Source organism: Lissotriton vulgaris, chromosome 11 (assembly GCF_964263255.1).
Source record: "Lissotriton vulgaris chromosome 11, aLisVul1.2, whole genome shotgun sequence".
In the NCBI taxonomy this organism is placed as follows: Eukaryota; Metazoa; Chordata; class Amphibia; order Caudata; family Salamandridae; genus Lissotriton; species Lissotriton vulgaris.
The window spans coordinates 611,338,323-611,355,326 of record NC_141699.1 but is presented as its reverse complement, the minus strand read 5'-3'; the positions used below and the strand labels follow the sequence as shown (position 1 = coordinate 611,355,326).

At 47.4% G+C, this 17,004-nt stretch overlaps 1 protein-coding gene across 3 annotated transcripts in view; it reads right to left on the bottom strand.

Annotated features, from left to right (window-relative positions):
• The window catches only part of U2SURP (U2 snRNP associated SURP domain containing), an 835,376-nt gene that overhangs the window by 293,074 nt on the left and 525,298 nt on the right, over positions 1–17,004 (bottom strand). For all 3 annotated transcript variants that reach the window (XM_086943721.1, XM_086943722.1, XM_086943723.1), the window contains one exon: positions 726–821. In XM_086943721.1, coding sequence (XP_086799847.1) covers positions 726–821 — 96 coding nt within the window. The remainder of the gene's footprint in view (positions 1–725; positions 822–17,004) is intronic.

Genomic DNA, 17,004 nt, shown 5'->3' with positions numbered 1-17,004 from the left:
ATGCTGATCTTCCCGTCAATACAAAAGGCCCTTCTCTCTCTTGAATGAGTGCAGTTTAGCCATGTCAAGCTCCAGGTTGCTTCGCTGAAAAAGTGGTCTGGAAACTTTTCAAAAACGTTTTGTAGATTTTCCAAAACTTTGGAACTCGCATGAAACTTTGCATCAACCTTTTACAATTTTTCTCAACTCTTGAAAAGTTGTGAAACGAACTGTGATGCGGCCATACGCAATTACCAGTGGCTAAGATTAATTCAAGAATTCCACCCATCACTTTTTTGTATATTTTAGTGGGAAGAATTAGCAGGGCTTTCATTGTGGGAGGTCACTGTTTGCGAAGCTATTCTTCTGCCACAACTGTGTGATTGTTATTACTGCATGTTATCAAAATAATGGATGAAGCGGTAAAGGGACACTACAAAGAATTGGGGATTTTTACTTGTAGGTGTATCATTTTTGTCAATGGTTTACTGCAAGTAAGGAAAATGTTAACTTTTACTTATGAAACTAAATATTACACATGCCAAAATTCAATAAACAATTTGGAGTAAAACAAGTTACAATTACGGTCAATCAATAATATTTACAAACATACAGTTTACAAACATGCAAACAGCCTATTGGTATTCGAAAGCAGAGCAGTACAAAGATTTGTAAATACACTTGTTAGTTTTTCATAGCATCAAATATTGTATTACCAGTGTCAACAAGCTAACCAGCACACTAACCTTGTGATTCCAATTCTGCTTCGTCAACTGCTTCCCACTTTGAGGGTGCAACTTTAAAAACAGGCTCATTCTTTTTGGAGTCCTCTGTAATGTCCACTGTATAATATAAAATTCAGGTAAGCAGGGCAGGAAAAGGTGGTTAGACCTTGACATTTTCAAAATATATTCTCAATTTAATTGTGTTTATTCTAGGTTGCAATTTCAAATATACATAGTATTTTGAGATCTCAATAGACACAAACAGTTACACCCTGCTTCCCTCATGTGAATTCCCCAGAACTTTTTGTTCAGGATTTTTTTTTTTTAATCAAATCAAGAACATTATAACTATTATTTGAGGGATACAATCTAGAAAATGCTTCAAATAGTATTAGTCTTAGAAGGAATACAGATGTTCGAAGCAAGCAGAACTCTGGGCCCAAAACTTCAACTAAGTTTTGCAATGTTTTGTTGATCATATTGTGTATAGCACGTACAACACACAGACTTTTGGACCAAATCAGCGCCCAAGCCACTGCTATCCATCCAGTTCATGGTGGCCAAGCCCCGGGCAAAGTGAGAAAATTCCATAGCCTGGACGCATGGAAACTAAAAAAGCTGGTATTTGATCATCAAAAGTAAGATCTTGGTCAAACCAAATTACCAAGTTTTTGACCTTGGGCTTAGGAGATGGAAAACAAACAAGTGATGCTGGCCACCAGTCAGGGGCCCAGATGGAAGGATAATTGCCCAAAAGGACCTCAGTCTTGCTTGCGTTGAACTTCAGGCAGTTGAGGTCAACACACTGGGCAGCTTCTGGCAGGCAGGCACTCAGGAAAGCAACACCACTAGCAGAGTTCTGGGATAAAGTGACAATCAATTGAGTGTCATTGGCATATGATATAATATCAAATCTGACACTCAATAACATCAGCCAAAGGGAGCATGTAGAGGTTAAACAAAAAGGGGATCAGGGAACTGGTGCCCCCTGAAAAACTATCAACTACTGTGTCCTGACTGGTTTTGACCAGCCTGCCACCACAGATGAGTTTCTGACCACAAGGGGTGAGGGCCCATGCTCTCTGGAGTTCAGGAACAAAGCCATCTCCTGGAGAGGGTTTTTACAACCCCTCCCGAAAGATTACCTGTAAATTAGCATTCCAAGCCAGGAAGCTTCAAAGAGCCTGCCGCCTTTGGTATGCAAATCTGGATTTCCTCAGAGGTGATGCCAGTCCCCATGATCAGGGCCCATTTGGCACCTAGACAGGTGGGAAAAATCAGTAGTCAGAGAGGAGTTTTCACCCTCAGGCTAGCTCCAACCCTAAGGTCGGCTACCTGATGTGGACACGAAATGTAAAGTTATGCCATCTTTCGGATGTCAGAATTAGGAATTCTGGGACAGGGTTGTGCCCACTTCCAACAGGAAGTGGTTATATAGAGGGAGTAGCAACCCCAGTGGTAAGTAGTCCATTGGCTAGCACCTTGCATTCCAAACCCACTAAATTTAGTATTTAGGTGGGCCCCTGGCACCAGGAAATCAGATTTTGATGACCTGAAAAGAAGAAGACTGACACTGAAGAGTTGCAAAGCAACAACAGAAGACCAGCAACTCCTGTCTGCTGTCCTCGACAATTGCGTCAAAGACGGCTCGTCTTGCAGCTGCCTGTGCCTTCAAAAGCCTTGGAAAACTTCCAGCCTTCACCCAAGACCCAGGAACTCCTGTGGAGTAGCAGAGCTGTTCCACTGCAGCCTACAGGCATCCTAGAAGAGCTGCAAGGATTCTGGACCTCCAAACACCCATGCCATAAAGCACCACTGCGCTCTTGCCCATTAGCCCAAGTTGAAATGGGCCAAAGGTGCCAGTGGGGTCCCCAGACCCGAAGCCCACCTTGGGTTTCCCCAACTGTAGACTTCCCTATGTCGCCTACAGCCCCTTTCTGTAGGCCCCCTCTACTGTGAGTGTCTCCAATGCCTCAGAACTCCTCTGCACCTGGCAGCCCCGAGGACCAGAGGACCAAAAGTCTACCCACATCCCAGTGGATCGTGAGACCTGAGCCACCTTGTTGATTCAGCCGGACTGGTGTTTCAGTCTCTTTTTGACAAGACCAATACCAATACCAATTGACTTCAACTGGGCACTCAGCACTGTATTGCTCCTCTGCACCAGGCCGCCCCAGTGCTGCCAGAGGGGACCTGTTGGTGCGGCCTTGGACCCTGCCCCAAACACACCTTAAGTCGCGAAAGTTGGTCCTGTAAGTAATTGCAAAGTATCTGCATGCAGTTTATGTCTCTCCTCAATAGGATAACATTACCACTACAGAAATTGAAAAACTGTAAACATTCCTAACTCGAAACATAATTACCTGATCGTGATGATTTTGGTGCCTATATATATTGATTGATAAAGGTTGCTGTGCAGCCAAAACGCGTATCTCATCTAATGCGGGGTCGAGGGAGACCTGAAATACAATAAATGAGCCATATTCCTGCCTACCTCGAGTACATGCCGCCTCTTCATTGGAGTTGGATGTTTCTTTTGATTGATATATATATATATATATATACATGCTGTTTTTATAAATTGGTGTGGATCTTCTTATCGAATAGTGTATATCATTTATTGACTGTTTGCATGTAGGAGATGTCTAACACTCTTCTTTAATAAGCCTAAGGCTGCTTGACCATACTACCCCCTAAGAGAACACCTTGGGATTGTCAGAGTAAGCTCCTGTCCACTTATAAGGGATATCTGGCCTCTATACCTATTTTTGGTATACTATATAAAGAGCCAGCTTCCTACACATTTGTTTTTATACAATTTTGGACACAAAGATTATCGGAATCAGGTAAATACTTTAGACGTTATCAAATTCAACAGGAAAAACAGTAGAACATGACAGCTTTCAGATTTGAAACACAAGCTTCAAACGCGGTAATGTTATCCTATGGGAGAAACATACACTGAGTAGGTACACTTACAGGAATGTTCCTCTGGACTTAAGGCAACTTGGGGCTAAGGGGTGTCTGGGTGCAACCGTGCTTTACGTGGCAGTAGCCTCAAACGCAACCCGTTAAAGTTAATGGGAAAAGTACCTGTAAGAAAAAGGCTGCAAGGACTAGTCTGGGGGACCAGTATTGCAGAACCCAAGGGGGTGCTCGTTTCTTGGGGGTCTCAAAACCACAGACATCGTTTATTTACGTGTGCCCTAGCTGGGGAGCTTGGTGCAGAGGTGTTTTGTTCAGTGAGTTAGAGGCTCCCACGGCTCTTGGTGTATCTGCAGAAGAGGGAATAGAACACAGCACCGACGCTGTCAGTGTAGAGCTGAACTCTCTCCCTCAATGTGCATTTATGTTTTGGTGGTGGTGATGTTCAAACTGAGCACAAAAAAGCCTTGCTGCTTGCAACTGCCTCTAGTACCTTGGGTATTGGTGCAGGGCAGCTTCTGGAGGCCATGGCATCACCAAACTTGGCAGGGAGACGGATCTGGCCTCTTGGAGCACGAAGACCTGATGCTGCTCCCCCGGTGGGATGGGGGCTGGGGGCAGGGTCGACAGAATCCTGTACCGGGCAGCTGCAGTTGGTGCCTGTTGGTGCAGGGAAGTGTCTCCTCCACTCCATGGTCGAGGAAATTCTGGGCAGACCTCCAAGGGTTTGGGGTGGCTGTTCTGCTTCTGGCCGAGTGGGTGCCAGTGATTGTCGGGAGAACAGAAGTCAGGTAGAGCTGTGCGCAAAGTTGGATGCCAGTCCATAGTTTTCACGTCTTCGGCTCTGCAATTGCAAAAATATTGTTTCGGGCCAGGGGCTACAAGTTTATGTGTATTTTGTCCATGGGACAAGTAGGCCCAACCCCCTACAGCACAAACCCTTTGGCTGCCAGTTTAAAATATCACATTATGTATCAGGAAAAGACATTGCCTGCAATTAAGGTAATATTTGTGTCCGTGAGTTAATGCTGTTAAAACTTGTATTTATGGTTCATGAATGCAAAGCCTTTATTATTAGGGTGAGCGCTCTAAGCAACTGTTATAAGCTCAGACTGCACTACTGACATTGGTTCCAGTATAAAAATATGTACACATGTTTTTAATTTTTAGCAATATGAGGCTATGTATAATGCTCCCAGAATGCTCTCTGATTATATGCAAATATTTGCAGTAGCTTTGAAAGCAATATTGAGAATGAATATGCTACTTACCAGTATGCATCTGTTCTTGGCATGTAGGGCTGCTAACATTCATATCTTTGCATTAGATCGCCACCTAGTGTTGGGTCCGGATGATCGCACATTGTTGTCCTGGAAGAGTCTTCGAAGTATCCTGAGATGGGTGGCTCCTCCCCTGGACTACAGTGCGCATGGGCATCGGCTCCATCCCCAGATTGTTTTTCGCCATTGTGGCAGAGGATGGAGTGGCAAGTGTAAAGGATGTCCATGCTAATGATTGAATACAATAGTATATCTGCAGCTGCGACAGGCACCGGGGAGGAGGGTGGGCGATATGAATGTTAGCAGCCCTACATGCCAAGAACAGATGCATACTGGTAAGTAGCATATTCAGTTCGAGGCATGTGGGCTGCTAAATTCATATCTTTGCATAGAATACATAGCAGTCCCTCCATCAGCGGCGGTTGCCCGTGCCAGCTGCAGAAACCTGAAAAAGTGTCTTGAGAACAGCCTGCCCTACAGCCGCTTGCTGTTTGGAATGTACATCAACACAGTAGTGTTTTGTAAAGGTATGTGGTGTAACCCACGTGGCTGCTCTGCAAATATCCTCTAGAGGAATGTTTCCAAGGAAAGCCATGGATGCCCCCAACTTGCGTGTGGAGTGTGCCTTTGGGGGTATTGTTAAAGTGCGCTTGGCTTTATGATAACAGATTTGGATGCACTTAACAATCCATCTGGCTATTCCTGCTTTGGAAATTGGGTTGCCTTTGTGTTGTGGTGAGAAGGCAACAAAGAGTTGTTTTGTCTTCCTAAAGTGTTGTGTCCTGTCTATGTAGTACATCAATGCCCTCCGTACGTCTAAGGTATGGAGCATCCTTTCCGCCACTGTTTGTGGGTTCTGGAAGAATGTAGGCAAATCGATAGTTTGGTTGAGATGAGAATGTGACACCACCTTTGGAAGGAATTTGGGGTTAGTACGTAGTACCACCCTATTTGGATGAATCTGGATGAAAGGCTCTTGTATCGTGAGTGCTTGCAACTCACTTACGCGTCTTAGTGACGTAATGGCAATTAGGAAAGCAACTTTCCACGTTAGGAATTGCAGTTCGCACGAGTGCATTGGCTCAAACGGTGGTCCCATCAGCCTGGTGAGGACCACATTGAGGTTCCACACGGGAGCTGGCGGTGTTCTTGGGGGAATGACTCGTTTCAGGCCTTCAAGAAACGCTTTGATGGCAGGCACCCTGAAGACTGAGAGATGCTGCCTATTTTGAAGGTAAGCTGCGATGGCGGATAGATGTATCCGAATAGAAGCGTACGCTAGTTTGCACTTGTAAAGGTGTAACAGATAGCAAATGATGTTAGGGATAGATGCATCTAGCGGGTTTATGTCATTGTTTGCACAGTAAATGACAAAACGCTTCCATTTTGCGGCATAGCATGCTCTGGTTGACGGCTTCCTCGCCTCCTTGATGATGTTCATGCATTCAGGAGGTAGGTTCAGGTATCCAAACTCTAAGACTTCAGGAGCCAGATCGCTAGGTTGAGCTGTTGCGGATCTGGATGCTGAATTTCTCCATGGTTCTGCGTCAGAAGTCTGGGCGTGAGGCGCAGTCTTTGATGCGGGACCACTGAGAGCTCGAGGAACGTGGTGTACCATGCTTGGCGCGCCCACGTTGGAGCAACTAGGATGAGTGTCATGGAGTGTTGCCGTAGTTTCCTCGCCACCAGTGGTATCAGGGGTGTCGGGGGAAAAGCGTAAGCAAATTTGCCTGACCAGTTCATCCATATCGCATTGCCCTGCGATTGGGGGTGTGGGAACCTGGCGGCGAAGCTTTGGCATTTTGCGTTCTCCCTTGTGGCGAACAGGTCTATGTCTGGACGCCCCCACCTTTGGAAGTACGGCTGGAGTACCGATGGATGTATCTCCCACTCGTGCATTTGATGACTGTATCTGCTGAGCAGATCCGCCATCTGATTGTCCTTCCCCGGGAGGTGTTCTGCCATGAGGAAGATGTTCCTCTGAATGGCCCACTTCCACATGCTCTGAGCCAGGTGAGACAGCTGTGGTGAGTGGGTGCCCCCCTGTTTTTGGATGTAGTACATCGCGGTCATGTTGTCCGTCCGGACTAACACCACTTTGTTGCACAGATGTACAATGAAGGACTTGAGCGCCATGAAGATCGCCATCAGTTCTAGATAGTTGATGTGCATCTTCTGTTGCTGCGTCGTCCATAGTCCCTGCACTGTGTAAGTGAGCAGGTGTGCTCCCCATCCCTGGAGAGATGCGTCCGTTGTCAGGATAACCTGTGGCACTGGCTCCTGGAACAGTCGGCCCTTGCAAAGGTTGTGTGGAGTCCACCAATGCAGAGAGTTGTATGCCCGACTGGTAACCAACACTAGGTCTGTTAATTGTCCCTGAGCCTGTGTCCACTGATTTGCTAAGCACTCCTGGAGCGGGCGCATATGCAACCGTGCGTGAGGGACTATGAAGATGCAGGAGGCCATCATGCCTATCAACTGCATGAACACTCTTGCTGGAAGCGAGTGTCCCAGTCTGAACTTCTGGATTAAGGACTGCATGCCGTCTATCCTGACCTGGTTTGGTTGTGCCGAGGCCGTCAGGGTATTGATTGTCGCACCCAGAAACTGCCGGACGTGTGCCGGCTGAAGGTGTGACTTCGGGTAATTCAACGAGAAACCCAGGTCGTGAAGGAGGTGAATGGTAGTCGACATGTCCGCGGCGCACTGCTGTTCCGATCTGGCTTGAACGAGCCAGTCGTCGAGGTAGGGGTAGACATGGATGTTCTGCCTCCTGAGGTGCGCTGCTACAGTCGCCAGACACTTGGTAAAGACCCTTGGGGCAGTTGTGACTCCGAAGGGTAGGACTTTGAACTGATAATGCGTGCCCTGGATAGTGAACCTGAGGTACTTTCTGTGGGACGGATGTAACGGAATGTGGAAATAAGCATCCTTGAGATCCAAGGTTGCTAAGAAGTCTCCTTTGTTTAACATAGGAAGAATCTGTTGCAGTGTAAGCATGTGGAAATGCTCTGACAGTATGTACAGATTGAGGGGACGGAGATCCAGAATTGGCCGTAGAGATCCATCCTTCTTTGGAATGAGGAAGTACAGAGAATAAACCCCTGTGCCTTCCTCCCCCACTGGCACGAGCTCGATTGCCCCTTTTTGCAGCATCACCAACACTTCCTGCTGCAATAAGTGCAAGTGCTCTGCGGACATAGGTCTTTGCCTTGGTGGAATGTTGGGTGGAGTGGACTTTAACTCTAGACAATAACCGTACTGGATAAGCTGTCGCACCCACCTGTCTGTGGTGATGTTGGTCCAGACGGGCAGCAACTGCTGTATTCTCCCCCCGACAGGTGTTAAATGGTCGGGGGGCAGTGACAGAGAGTCACTGGTTGCTTGGGGCAGAGGAGCGTGAATTGTTGCCTCCTTTGCCACGTCCTTTGTTGCTGTTTCCCCTGTAGCCCCTCTTGTTTTGTTTGGGGTACGAGGACTGTGCTCCACCTCTAGGGAACTGTGACTGTTGACCCATCTGGCCTCTGGTGACTCCACGGGCACCTGAGCGACGAAAATTATTGCCCCGAAACTGCTGAGATTGTAGGGCCCCCATCGATTTAGCGGTTTCAGTGTCCTTTTTAATCTTTTCCAGGGTGGTGTCAACATCTGGACCAAACAGTCTATCCGGATTGACTGGTTGATTAAGTATGGTTGTTTGAATGTCAGGTTTGAACCCCGATATGCGGAGCCAAGCCTGTCTTCTGAGCATGACACTGGTGTTAACGGCCCTTGCGGCTGTGTCCGCGACATCAAGTGCGCACTTTATGGCCGCGTTGGAGATCAGTTGTCCCTCTTGTATAATCATTTTGGTGCCCTCTTGAAACTGCGGAGGCAGGTGTTCTACAATCTGCTCTAGTGTGTCGTAATGTGATCGATCATAACGTGCCAGTAGTGCCTGTGTATTTGCAATACGCCAGAAATTGGCAGCCTGTGCAGCCACTCTTTTGCCTCCTGCCTCTAGCACTTTGGACTCCTTATCCGGGGGAGGAGCTTCACCCGTTGTTTGGGAGTTGGCCCTCTTGCGTGCGTTTGCTACCACCAAGGAGTCAAGCGGCAACTGTCCTCGAATGTATGCAGGGTCTGCAGGCGCTGGTCTGTACTTTTTTTCAATACGTGGGTTGACCACCCTCGCCCTGGTAGGCTCTTTAAAGATGTCCGCAGCGTGCTTGAGGACCCCTTTGAGCATAGGCAGTGTCTTTACATTTCTTTCCGAAACTGAAAATGTGTCGAATAGAAAGTCTTCTTCAACTGGGTCAGCATGCATGTCCACATCATGATTAGCAGCTGCCCTCTCAATTAGTGCATGAAAACCTGCAGAATCCTCCGTAGGGGATGCACGTGTACTGAAGGACTGTGGGTCTTGCCCCACATCTTGGTGGCCTTGGTCCCCAATGCCATAATAAGAATCTGGCTGTGCATCAGGTTCATTTACTGGGAACGTGTATTGTTCATCTTCACCATAGTCCCCACTGTCAGAGTGGTCTGGAGACGGTGTTGGGCTCCTTCCCAGAGGAGGTAGAATAGGTTCCATGAGGCCTGAGGCGTCCTGTGGAAACTTCTTCTTCTTTAGGGGAATGACGTAGGATTCCACCGGCTGCGAAGTGATCTTCCTTTTATAAAGGGTTAACTTCCCCGTGTCCGCGTCTATAAAACACTCCGAATCCTCTTCAGGGTCGAGCACTTGACCCGAAGATGTCCCCGCCGTAGAAGAATCCGACTTCTTTGGCGTCGATTTCGAGGAAAAGGCCTTTGGCACCACTTTTGGCGGTAGAAGGAAGAGGAGCTTACTTGCCGGCTTGACCGGGACGTCTGCCGCCTTCTGCGTCGATGGCGTTGGCGTCGACGAGGAAAAAACCTTGTCCTTAATTCTTTGGAGTGAAGCAGCCACGAGAGATGCGTCGGTGACCGATGTCTTTGGCACCGACGAGGTGGCCTTGCCTTCGGATGCGACGTTCCGTTGGTCTTTTGGAGGGATGGACGGCGCCGACCCCGAGTCCCTGGAGCGATGCGCAGATGTCCCCGTTGGAGCCGGGGCTGTGTCGGTTGCCTTAGCAGGCTTCGCCGGCGCCGGCGCGCTTGTCTTGTGCGTGCTACCCTTTTTAGAGGATCTCTCCTCCGGCGCCGATTTCGACCCTGTGGAATCGCCGTGTTTCTTCGACTTCTGCGGACCGGAGGTCGACGGAGTCGATGAGGCCGCCGGTTTATTTGTTTTTGCCGTTGCGACCGCCATCTTAGGGACGTTCGAGTCCTTAACTTTCGGTTTCGGTTTCGGGTCGGCCATTTTAGGTGCAGTCGAGACCGTTGCTTTCAGTTTCGGTTTCGAAACCCTAGGCGCAGCAAGTATGTCCGTGGCCGGGCCGACAGGCGGGGCCGTGGCTTGCGCTACAGGGTCTTGGGTAAGGCCGACAGGCGATCCCGCGACCCCCTCCTGATGTTCTTCAACTTCGGGGCATAGCTCGTCCCCTGAGCTATCTTCCTCGGCCCCATAAACCATCACGTCGTCCCCTACCTCGTCGACGTATTCAAGGCCCTGACCCACGACTCCGTCGTCGTCATATTCCGGCTCGGCCTCGACCTCCGTCTCAGGCGGGGAGATTTGAAGATGATGGCTCTGGTCCTCTTCTTCTTGGTCGCCGAAGATGTTATCTGGATCCGGGGCCGCCTGTTTGGCCACAAGGCGCACCGCGCGCCGAATCGTGAGAGTTTTCTTCGACCTGAACTTCGCACAGGCCCGGCAACTTCCTTCGTCATGGTCTGGCGAAAGGCACTTATTACAGACCGGGTGTACATCTATATGTGGGTATTTGGACCCACAGAGCGGACAGAGTTTAAACGGACTCCGCTCCATGTTGGGAACTTAGCGTCGAGTCGCGATGAGAAGGCCTCGATGTCCGAAGAGTAGTAAGAAACTCCGGTGATTCCGGCTCCGAGAGACGGAAGAAACTCGAGACCGTACGCAAACAATACCGACGTAAAGAACCCAAAGCCTTTTGGCCGTAAAAAATGATGTTTATTCGGTTCCGACGGAGAGACGTCGAGACCGCATCCGAACCCAATGGCGGAAAAAAACAATCTGGGGATGGAGCCGATGCCCATGCGCACTGTAGTCCAGGGGAGGAGCCACCCATCTCAGGATACTTCGAAGACTCTTCCAGGACAACAATGTGCGATCATCCGGACCCAACACTAGGTGGCGATCTAATGCAAAGATATGAATTTAGCAGCCCACATGCCTCGAACTTCATTGTTTCAAAATAAAATGTTCACAAAAAAATTAAAAAACATTTAGCAATTTTTGGTACCATTTATATGCAGCATCATTCAGTGAAATGTGTTGATGTATGCTAGTGTTTCCCAAAAATATTCATAATGGAAAATAAGTGCAACCAGTTTGCATACAATTAAGGGAAACAAGAATAAACAAGCATTGGTAAAGCCAGTATGTCTGAAATTGTTGGTCAGCCTTTTGGTTTTGTCAATGAGTGACTTGTTTTGCCTTGGTTTTTTGTAAAACCTTATTGGTGTGCGAGCTCCGGGCCTTCACCATTACAACAAACATTGGCAAACGCAAAAATAGTTTTGGTCTCAAAAAGCACACAATGCCACAGTAGTTCTTGGTACTGAACAAAACAACTATGTTGCTATGATCCTTGTGAAAGAACAGATGCTGTCACTCACAGTGAAGCTAATTGAGTGAGAGAGTTTTAATAAAAACAGAAGTCAATTGTTAACGTCAGAACTAATTAGGGGTCCAATTACAGAATAAACTCTCAAAAGTGCAACCATGTCCTTGCATTAAATGCGGATATAAGGCTTTTGTGAATTCACAAGACATTACAGAAGTACGCCAAGAAATAGTACTCCTAGAAAATTTGTGAACTGCATTTTAGCACAAGCAAATATGGTGTAGATTTTATCATGCAAAAATCAGTGTTTGCAAGTTCACTTTCCCTCCAACCACTTTTTTTCCAAACCCTTGAAGAAGTTTTATATCTGCCATTGTTAGGAGTACATTTCCAACATTTCTCAGTATGGGAAAAGATTAGAGAAGAGTTGGTGAAAACCATTAAAACATGCAAGTTAGTAGGTTTACGCAGACTCAAAAGGGCATTGCAACCCTGAAACTGTTGCTTACCATTACCTTCAGTCCCAGTTTATACATCTACAGAAACGTGGCAACATAAGGGAATTGCTTGTATTCAAACCCTATTATGGAAGGAGCCCTGGCATGATCAGAGAGGCTATTTCAGAGCTCTTATATAATGAGATTGCTGCCATAATTTGACACCACATTACATGGCACAAAAGGGAAAAGTGATTTTGTTACAGGACAAGTAGATTTATGAAGCAACCTGCCCCGTGAAAACGTAGATATTTTATTAAATTCCACACCCCTGCTGAGTCCCTGAGGATTAAGTGAGACATCCTCTTACCATGCCAGTTTGCCTACAACAACGAGCGAAAGAAGGGCGTTCGCTTCAGGCCCTTTGAGCTTCAGTACGGGCACCTTGTTAGAGGACCCCTAAGTTTGGAGAAGGACGGATGGGATCAAAGTACCAGGAAGATTACCCATGATGTAGTGAGCTTCATGCTGGTCTTCAGAAGCCAAATGGCTAAGTTGTGGAAGCAGGCTTCTGACAACTTGGAACCCAGTCAGTCTTTAATAAAAGAGTGGTATGATCAATATTTAACCACTGTGGAACTTCAGCCTGGACAGAATATGAGGGTTATGGAACCTGTAGAACCCAGGACCCACCACGACCGTTGGACTGGGCCCTATAAGGTTACTGAGAAGAAGGGCAAGGTCACTTCCTGGTAGACCTTAAGACCCCCCACTCCCCCCAATTAAACCCACAGAGTGCTTCACATCTATCGCCTCAAAGCCCACTTCGAGAGGTCTGAGATCACCGTGTTGTTGGCAACAGATGGAGGAGGAGAGTAAAACTATCCCAGACATTTTAGACTCCAAAGAGAAGAATGGGTCTGTGGAGGAAGTAATCCTTTCCCCAAGTCTAACTCCGAACAGGAGAGAAACTGCCACCAAGGGTTAGAACTGTACTCCTCCCTGTTCTCCCTTATTCCTGGGACTACCCACCTGTGTGCCCATGATGTGGACAGAGGGGACAATCTCCCTGTTAAGAATGCATCTTACAGGTTGTCCGATAAGGTGAGGCCAGCATTGAGAGTGACGTCTACAAAATGTTGGAGTGTGACAAAACCCTCCAGTAGGCTCTGATGCAGTCCTGTGGTTCTGGTACCAAAAGCTGTCCCAGGAGGCAGCACAACTTAACTGACGTTCTGTGTGGATTATAGAGGGCTACACTCTGTGACAAAGACAGATGCTCATCATCGGGGTGTGGAGCTTATTGACAGGTGAGGCCGGGGCTGCCCAGTACTTAAGTACCTTTGATCTTACATCAGGCTACCGGCAGATAACAGTAACAGAAGGTGCCAAGGAGAGCTCAGCCTTCTTCACTCCAGAGAGCAACTACCTATTTTGTGTGATGCCCTTGGACTGGAGAATGCCATTTCATTTCATTTCATTTTGGAATTTTGTAAAGCGCTTGGTAACGCACACCGGCGTGTCCCCGCGCTGAAGAGAACCTGGAAGAGAGTCAGAGGATTATAACAATGCTAGGCGGAAGAGATAGGTTTTGAGGGTTTTGCGAAATTTAGTCTCAGAAGGTTCGAGACGCATTTCAGTGGGGAGCAAATTCCAATTCTTGGCTGCAAGGAGCCTGAAAGATCTACCTCCCATCCGAGATTTACGGATTTTGGGGACAACAGCCAGACCCATCCCAGAGGATCTGAGCAGCCGCTCAGGTCTGTAGGGAGTAATAAGGCTGTTCAGCGGGCCGGGTGCTTTGCCTCCAAAGATGCGATGGCACATGCAGAGAGCCTTGAAGGTAATCCTTTCCCGGATAGGAAGCCAGTGAAGGGACCAGTGAAGAAGCCAGTGAATGCCCCTGCCACCTTCCAGAGTTTGGTAAATCTGGTCCTTTTTGGCATGAAGGACTTCTCGGCTGTCTATCCGGATGACATAGCGGTCTTCAGTAGCACCTTTCTCACTTCCAGGAAGTGCTTCAGACTCTGCATCAGCCAGGCCTGACTATCAAGGCCAGTAAGTGCCAGATAGGGCAGGTGTCTGTGGTGTGCTTGGGCTCGCACATGATGAGCAGTGGTAAGAAACTATCTTTGGCTGGGATCCCCCCAAAACCCAGACGGGAGTACAAAGCATTCTTGGGCCTCAATGGGTACCATAAGATGTTTGTCAAGGGGCATGGCACCATTGTTGCCACCTTGACAGAGCTGACTTTTAAGAAGCAGCCCCAGTAATGTGATTTAGGCAGAGGCATACCAAAATGTGTTTGACTCCCCGAAGCAGGAGATTACCGTTCAAACAGATGCCTCCAATCATGGCATAGGGGCAGTTTTATCACAGCTAAATTAAGAGGGCCTGGATCAACCTGTAGTCTTCATCTCCAGGAGATTATTCCCCAAGGAACAGAGGTGGAGTGCTACAGAGAGAAAAGCTTTCGCTGTGGTGTGGGCACTGAAGTTGAGGGCATAACTGTTTGGGACTCACTTCCTGATTCAGAATGACCATAGGCCCCTCAGTGGCTCATTGCAAATCAGGGGTGGGAATCCAAAATTTCTGAGTTGGTCATTTCCCTACAGGGTATGGACTCCAGGATGGAACACAGACCAGGGTTAGATCATGCCAATGCTAATGGTCAATAGAGGTTTTTCCACCTTAGTAATGCGTACTCAATAGAAGTTGGGTAGAACTTCCCACTTTTATGTGGGTACGTGTTAGGCCCATCATCCTGAGGGTAGTCTTCCCCAAACATTTTGCCTGCTCACCTCCACTTTTTGCTGTATCTTTTTGACTCTGAGCATTTCATCACTGCTGACCAGTGCTAAAATGCATGTGCTTCTCTCCTAAACATGGCGACATTGGTATTTACCCAGACTGCCATATTTAGTTTATCTATAAGACCCTTGTAAAGGGGCATCTTGTAGGAAGCTGGCTCTGTATATACTATACCAAAGTAAGCTATAGTGTACACAGAGTCCAGTGGAACCCCAAAGGTAGGCAGAGGTAAAAGTAGATAGTACTGTAGTGTAGTTCCTATTTTCCCTATAGGATCTGCGCATTGGAATAACAAACAGCAGTGTAGACATAGGACTTAGGTCTTCTAGGTCTCTACTGACTATGTTAGACTTAATTTAGGTTTGCACCAGCTAGCTCAGAGGTCACTGGAAACTTTCTTGAATGAATAGGAAGGGATCAGCTTCCCTGGCTCAGACAAGAAGGGATTCAGCTTCCGACAACCGCATAAACATGACAACTTTGCTCCCTCAGAATAAGAGTAAATCGCTAGAGTCGTGTGAAAACAATAGACAGCTATTTCACTCAGTCAGATGTGCGTTCTTAGTTTCACCAGAGTGCAGAGAAGAGAGAGACGGGCGTTTTCAATAAAAGGTAATATTTATTGAGCAGTCTTCCTTCTCATGCAAGAGAAATGAATTGCCACAATTGCAATACTTAATATAAAGTAAAGTACGTACAGTAAAAGGAGTATTATGAAATAATACTGTAAAAGCATGGATATGGTTTCTTAGCCATAAGACACTTTAAAATGGATAAAATATATACATACATATATACATAGGCTAACGTGCTCAACTGGTGCTTCTAAAATACGCCTACCCCCGGTGTACCTGACCTAAGCCTAATACGTGGGAAGGAGTAAGTTTAAGTTAAGTTGGTTTTGCCAAGAATTCTCTCCAAGGGTTTAGTCAGCACTGTACCTTGGGAATAGGAGGTCTGGTATCTCTCTCTCAGGACTCGATATCCCAGTCACCCGCAAGGGTAGGCTGGAAACGCCGGAGCTGGATTTTCTCGGCAGGAGAAAAGACAGCGTCTTTCTCAGCGCGTCAAAGAGGAGGGGCAGCGTCCGTGGGCTCTTCGCATCTGCTGGGCTCTCGGCAAGTAAATTAGCTGCTCTGCTCCAAAACCACCACCGTGTGTTTGCTTATGGCAACGTTGGCATATTTATACCTGAAAGGTGCCGAGTTTGACGTAAGGTTTGGACATAAGATGTCAATAAAGATGTCACGAAGAACTGGCCGTTCTTACAGTGCTTGCAGGAGTTCTATTACAAATCAAAACAAAGCCAGTGGGGATTTCCCAGGTTGCTGGAGGTTTGGTGTTTGGTATGTCGAAAAAACTCGTTGTGCTTTCTAGGAATCCAAGGAAGTAGCTTTTGCCGTGCCTTGGACTGCAAGGGCGATTTACTGAAATATGGATCCGATTCTTATGCCATTATAGCGATATAATTAATTTTAGCCGTACAAGGGCATACAATAGCAATATTGATTCAGGTTCCTAGATTAAAAACATCAGTACATTACTCTCTAATTGTGGTAGTGTAGGCAAGCTGTAAGGCTATATCAGAGGGCAGTGTTAAGCAGTGTTAAGCATTTATTGTACACACTCAGGCAAGAAATGAGGTCACACACTCAATGACTTAAACTCACAAAAAAGCAGTCTATGCAATCCTGTGGGAGAAAACAGTTTTATCAGTTTATGGGTAAGTACTTGGTTTTGGGAGTTGGTTTTCTGGGGTTAGAACTAGGGTTCCCCCAGGGTCAAGGATGCACTCCAAAAGCACCCTCGGCAGCAATAGGACGGCCAGGTGAGGAGTGCGGAGGCCCAATGTTATCCATTGGTGGATAGGGGGCCTCCGGTTGGTGACTGCTCACGTGCAGGCCACAGGTTTGTGGGAGCAATGCTCCTGGTGTTATGCTCAGGGCAAAGGGGGATCTCATTTAGCAAACAAAGTGCACCCACAGCAGCACAGGGGCGGCCGGGTGCAGTGTGGTGGCTTGGCGTTGGGTGCCCTGTTTTCAATGAGAGTTGCCGGTTTTGGATTTTTGTCTGCATGCTCGGTCCAGGAAGACTTCCGGGAGGAACCAACAGCTGGGAACGCAAGTTGGAGGGTGGGGGATGTAGGTGCAACTCTGGTTCTCTTATCCAAAGAGCAGGG